The sequence below is a fragment of the Sinocyclocheilus rhinocerous genome, unplaced genomic scaffold (assembly GCF_001515625.1).
Source record: "Sinocyclocheilus rhinocerous isolate Xijiao unplaced genomic scaffold, SAMN03320098_v1.1 scaffold1084, whole genome shotgun sequence".
Classification (NCBI taxonomy): domain Eukaryota; kingdom Metazoa; phylum Chordata; class Actinopteri; order Cypriniformes; family Cyprinidae; genus Sinocyclocheilus; species Sinocyclocheilus rhinocerous.
Window position 1 is genome coordinate 595511 of NW_015656001.1, and position 6758 is coordinate 602268.

At 35.9% G+C, this 6758-nt stretch overlaps 1 protein-coding gene across 1 annotated transcript in view; it reads left to right on the forward strand.

Moving 5' to 3' along the window:
• Positions 1-3043, forward strand: part of LOC107719152 (DNA-directed RNA polymerase III subunit RPC7-like) — a 5078-nt gene extending 2035 nt beyond the window's left edge. The window contains exons 3-6 of the mRNA XM_016526520.1: positions 177-334; positions 681-783; positions 912-1028; positions 2303-3043. Coding sequence (XP_016382006.1) covers positions 177-334; positions 681-783; positions 912-1028; positions 2303-2389 — 465 coding nt within the window. The 3' untranslated portion in view covers positions 2390-3043. The remainder of the gene's footprint in view (positions 1-176; positions 335-680; positions 784-911; positions 1029-2302) is intronic.
• Positions 3044-6758: the final 3715 nt, after the last annotated feature.

A 6758-nucleotide genomic window follows, 5' to 3' on the forward strand; every position in this document is an offset into this window, starting at 1 on the left:
AAAAATAATACTCAAAGTACAGAAACTAAAAAATGTACTTAAAGTACAATACTCAAGTAAATGTACTAGTTACTGTCTGCCTCTGGAGTGAACTGTCCCAACAGGTGCTTGTTTGACCCCTGATACTAGACAGATGTGTATCAGCGATCCCTCCTCACTTCTGTTTGATGTTTCAGCCTTTGGCTCAGAAGCCGGTGCCCCTGCAGACGGGTGAGGAGGCCGAGTACATGCTGGCACTCAAACAGGAGTTCAGAGGAGCCATGAAGACGCTTCCCTTTTACATCCGTCCAGCTGCACCCAAGAAAGGTCAGTTCGGCGTCAAAGATGAGCTCTGACATCTTTAAAGGGGGCATATGACTTTGCTAAAAAGAACATTATGTTGTGTATTTGGTGTAATGCAATGTGTTTATGCGGTTTAAGGTTAAAAAAACACATTATTTTTCACATAATGTACATTATTGTTTCTCCTCTATGCCCCGCCTTTCTGAAACGCGTCGATTTTTACAAAGCTCATCATTCTGAAAAGCGAGGTGTGCTCTGATTGGCCAGCTATCCAGTGCATTGTGATTGGCCGAATACCTCAAGCGTGTGACAGAAATGTTACGCCCCTTACCATATTGTGATGCCGTGTCATGAGTTGATGTTATTATGGGAGGATGTTGCTGATGTCATTTCCACAGTCACAAACACGGTTTTGCTTATATGGTTGCAGAAAGCCCAGCTGTTCCCAAACAACCCAAACAGCCACGAGTGGACAAAGAGGAGATCATACGCAAACTGGAGGTGCACAAATACCTGTTTAGGGTGCCGTTAATGTGTAAAGCACTCAAAAATAAAGAGTTTTAATCTACTTTATTACACATTCACAGATATAATGTGCATATGAACAGAATGTGTGTGTTTCTATTCAGACTCTGGAGCAGAAAGAGGAAGACGGGAGTTCTGATGAAGAGGAGGGAGAGAAAAAGAAGCCAGAAGAGGAAGAGGCTGAGGGAGAGGAAGGGTATGATGAGGAGGAATTTGAGGATGTAAGTTATTCCATTCTGTTGTGATATTAAGCCAGTATGTTTGATCAAGATCAACAGGGAAAGTAAAGAAATGGAAAAAAGGACCTGCAGTTTATAATTTAATACATTTATAATTTCAATCAAATGTATACCTTGAATGCATTGAAAGTCACTTGGATAAAGCATCTGTCAAATGCATAAATGTACATTTAATTTAATTTTAATTTTAATTTAATTTAAGTCCAGTTGATTTTAGCTTAAAGGAATATTATAGGTTTAATACCAGAAAGCCACAACTGGCAGCAGTGTTATTTTAGTATTTTTTATATACTCTTATACTAGGATTTATCGGTGACACTTTACACCAAGGTTCCATTAGTTAACATTGGTTAATGCAGTAACTAACATTAACTAGCAGTAAGTACGAAATTGTTACAGTGTTCATTAATCTTTGTTATTGTTAGTTAAAATAAAAATATAACTTCATTGTTAGTTCATGTTAGCTCAGGTCCATTAAATTATATTAACAGATACAAGTTTTAATTTTAATAATTAGTTATTGTTGAAATTAATATCAACAAAGGTTAATAAAGGCTTTACAAGTATTTTTCATTGATAGCTCATGTATATTAATATACTTACCTAATGTTAACAAAATAAATTTATTGTAAAATGTTACCAATTATTAATATTTTGAATTGTTGTTTTATATATATATATATATATATATTTAATTTTAGTAATTTTATATGCTATTGTCTTTTATATACAGTGGTGTGAAAAAGTGTTTAGCACTTCAGTTAAAACTTATTTTATTCCAGTTAGTTGCTAAGGCCACATTGCATTATATTTCATTTCAGCTTTATTTCAATTAATGAGTTTTAGTTTAAAATAATAGATTGACAGTATGTGTGGTAAATGTTTTGCAAAATAATTGTTTCGACTTGTCCCTCCTTTTATTTACCAAAAAAGGGGTCAAATCTGGGTTACAGTGAGACTCTTACAATGAAAGTGAATTCATGAATATTTAAATACTCAATAGTTTAATAGTATAGCTGCAATAATACACAATTGTTAAAAGAAAAAATAATCTATGTGCTGTTATAAACTTATAAGCTTTTAAAACCTCTAAAAAAATCTCCCATTTACTTCCTCAGGATAACCTTGATTTTGCCCTTTTAGAATATTGTGTAGTAATCAATATTATACCACAAATGCTATTGACTGAGGTGAACCTGTATTAAACCAACATTCAATACAAGTTTTAGCCAATTAATCCTATGTATGTGTAACAGGAAACAGATTACATCATGTCCTACTTTGACAATGGGGACGAGTTTGGAGGAGACAGTGATGATAACATAGATGAAGCCATTTACTGAAGCAGGTGACGGCGGCTCCATAGCGCCCTCCTCCGGCCAGTGAGTGTCGCTGGAACTGCTCTGTCCCTCAGGACCGTTCTAGCTTGGATCATTATGTTTGGCAGCTGATGTTGAAATCTGTATGCAGTGGATTTCCTCTCATCCGATCGGTTGGCAGGGTGGCTGATTGCTGACAAAGAGCGTTTGAATCCGAGGGTTACGGCTGGAGGACACAGAGAAGACACTGAGGCACAAACTTCTCTCTTAATGCAGCTATATGTTCTTAGAGCTTTGTAAATAATTATTAGTTCACAACTGAAATAATATTTTAGGATCTTGTTTTCAGACATGTTTTAGTACAAGCTTTAGACAGTTGTATTTGTCTAAATAGCTTTTATACATCTTAGATTTGTGAAAAAAGACCCGTAAATGTAGATTGCTTATTTTGGATGATAATCACATAATATTTTGTAAAGTCTCAAGTCATGTGGTTGTAAATATTCATGTTATTGCCATTTTATGTAATGAAGTCACACTGTGTCAAGACTTTGTCTCATAGATTGATAGATGGATGAGCAGTTCTGTCATGTGGCCTGTAGGAGGTGTGATACTACATTAAAGCACAATCATTTCGATTTTACTGTGTTGTCCTCCACACTGTTAATGTGTAAATATATATATATATATACACACATATATATATATATGTGTGTGTGTGTCTTAGGCAGTTAAAGTATAACAGTAAATGTCCTTGGTTAAGTTGAATCACAGGTCTCACTCAATTACCTTTGATTTACTGTGTATGAATCTTTCTTTCACGTTTCTGGAATCTCATTTGACCAGATACACCTGAAAAGAATCCAAATAGAAAGAAAATGTTATGTTCTTTTGAGCAAATGGTCAACAGAGGAGAAAGAATTGTTCTTGACGTGACTCTTCATCTTGAGAACACTCCACTGGTTGGGCAAATTTGCTGAAGCTGAATTTAGTAGCTGACTCAGGCGTGCTTTACAGACGACAGGCAGAGGAATCCTTCCAGGAATAAGTCTGGGCTTTTATTCAAGGAAGCGGATAGCAGTTCATCTCCAGTGGAAGATTACAGCAGCCGGAGATGACTGACATAAGAGCAGTCAAATGAAGGCGCTGCGGTGATATATTCACACTCAATGCCAACAATCAGAGAGGAGAAATCTAGAATGCTCAATTAAGTCAAAGATACCCTGATTTTAGTCTAGCTACACTGTTGAGCTCAGGGTTAATGACAAAGTCAATAATAATGTACAGCATGCTTATGTTAAAGAAATAGTGCCATTTTTGGCAGAAAATGTAGGGACCACCATAAGAGGGCAAAATTCAGTGGTCAAACAATACAAATCGTCTAATGGCTGATTCTAAATCTGTTTCCCTAGTCATTAATATATGTCTACAGCCTTACAGTGTACCAATAGTTTAATATATTAAATATTAATAATATGTATCAAATTAAAATATTTCTTAAATATAATTGCACCACACCACATTTACAGTCTGTGCTTTTATAACAAAGAACTAAGGAGAACAAAATGGCCCAAAATCTGACATCAATGTGTTATATTTTAATAATTTCAATTCAAAGTTTTAATTAAATTAAGTGCATTAAAACATAACTGTGGTGATTTGGGACATGCAAATAGGCTGATATTCCGAAATCAAAAATGTTTAAATCCCGTTTTATTTTTAAAAATATATTTTGCATTACACAGAGTTACAATATGTTTAACGTCCTTCGGATGAGACGTTAAACCGAGGTCCTGACTCTGTCTCTGTGGTCATTAAAAATCCCATGGCACTTCTCGTAAAGAGTAGGGGTGTAACCCCGGTGTCCTGGCCAAATTGCCCCCCCTGGCCTTTGTCAATCATGGCCTCCTAATAATCCCCATACACTTGATTGGCTCTATCTCTCTCTCCTCTCCACCTGTAGCTGGTGTGTGGTGAGCGCACTGGCGCCATTGTCCTGTGGCTGCCGTCGCATCATCCAGGTGGATGCTGCACACTGGTGGTGGTTGAGGAGAGATCACCACACATGATTGTTAAGCGCTTTGGGTGTACAGCAATACACAATAAAGCGCTATATAAATGCATCATTCATTCATTCATTCAATACATCTATCAAATAATGTGTCTAAGTTCAGCATGCTTGCAAAGAAATGCCAAGCTAATTGCACAAACCATTTACTTTGTTTCTCCTTGAATATCACAGACTAAAAACAGACAAATTACTAAAAATCATACATACTACATGGTACGAATTTTTGCTTATTTTTTGTTACACATTGTGAAGCAATACGTTTTTGAAACAATCCAACACAACTGTCAACAATATCCATGTAACTTTCCAATTCCTCTGTTTATTGTTTGTTTGTGTTTAACGCCATTCGAGCTTCTGTGGCTATTTTCATGGTGAGAAATATTATGGCTGAATTACTAATTAATTATTAATTAACTATTAATTTATTTTTGCTAAAAAATCCAAAACTGTATTTAGCTTAACTGTTAAAAATCTCTTCAAAAGAGTTAACTGACTAAAAAAAGTTCTCACAGAGTTAAAACCAGCACAATCTAATAAAACATGCTTAATGGATAAAGGGATCCATTTCCTCTGAAAGACTGGATATGACCTCACTAACATCAGGTGTGTAAACCAAGAGTGTACGTCTGCAGCCAGACCCTGAACTCCCATAGCAGAAGTGAAGTGATGACCTGGCCTAGACACAATCTGTCCACACAAAACTCACATTTCTCAAAAAGCTCATCAGATTTCTGCAGAACTTAAATGCTCATGATTCACAAAGTTCCCATTGCTTATGTATGTGTTCATTAAATACTTTGACTAATGTGAGAATGCTTTCAGCTAAGACTATAATCTAATCTTTAAAGGAATAGTTCACCCAAAAATAAACATTTGCTGAAAATGTACTCACCCTCAGGCCTTTCAAGATATAGATGAGCTTGAAATTTAGTATCACATCACTTGCTCACCAATGGATCCTCTGCAGTGAATGGGTGCCGTCAGAATGAGTTTATAAAGCTCATCCCCTGTTGTCTTTTCACATCAAAATCCACCAGCATCTTTGTTTAGAACTGTTTCCACTTGTAATGTGTGTGTATGTCTCTCGTGATTCAGACAAAACTACTTTTTTAGTGCAGAAAGCAATAGTTATTAAAGTTAAAAAATCTCAGTGATGATTTGCTTATTACAAACACAGCTTTTCACTTCACAAGATGTTAATTGGTGGACTGGAGTTGTGTGAACTACTTGTGGATCATTGTGGTGTTTTTATCAGCTGTTTGGACTCTCATTCTGACTGCACCCATTCACTGCAGAGGATCCACTGGTGAGCAAGTGATGTAATGCTACATTTCTCCAAATCTCTTCTGATGAAGAAACAAATTCATCTACATCTTGGATAGCCTGAGGGATAATAAAGTTTCATCAAATGTTCATGTTTTAGTGAACTATTCCTTTAACACATTGTACTATGTTTAAACTCATCCTGCACATTTTCAATCGAAATTCCATCTAGGCCTGGCAGGGCCGTGCAGAGACCTTTGGAGGGGCAGGTGCACAAAGCATAAAAGGGGCACATGGAGCACGGCTTTTAATAGGGCTGTGCTCTTTGCTGATAGGTGTATTGAAACGGATGCTTCTGTATTGATAGCAGCAAATGACGTGACACAGTTTTGAAAAAGAAACACAGAACAGAAAAGACCATTTTAAGTTTAAAAGTTAAATAAATATTTCTTTGCACCTCTTAATCACTCTGAAAACAGAAACGGAATTAAATTATTATTATTATTATTATTGAGTTTACAGGGTATGGTGGTTTTGCTGTTGTAAACACTACTGTTGTTGTTGTTGTAGAAAAAATATTTCTGTCTCATTTAAAATAGAATTATATTATAATCCTGTTCTGAATTTATTCATTTTTTTCATTATAATGATGATAAAAACAGGATTGATAAGTAGCCTATAGTATCGATAGTCTATGCATGACCTGGCGTTTTATTCGTATCCAAAATGAGAAGTGAATATCTGGAGCGCTCAACACTCTCATGCAGTGTATGTTTAATTCATACTCGAAGCCGGAGGGCGCTCTCGTGCAGAAAGTCCAAAACAGACTCATAGAAGGAATGACTTATGACATGCAGCAAACCCTAATATGGACAAAAGCACCCGGCTATCGCTGTAGCTGAGCTGAATAAAAAGCAGAAAAAAACGTGAAGACAATAAACACACGATTGCGAAAATATACGGTTTATGTGTGTTTTTCAAGTTATCTCCAGGTAATAAACTTTATGAATAATGCAGTACTGATTGACATATCATTTAGTAGCCTATAGAAACTATACA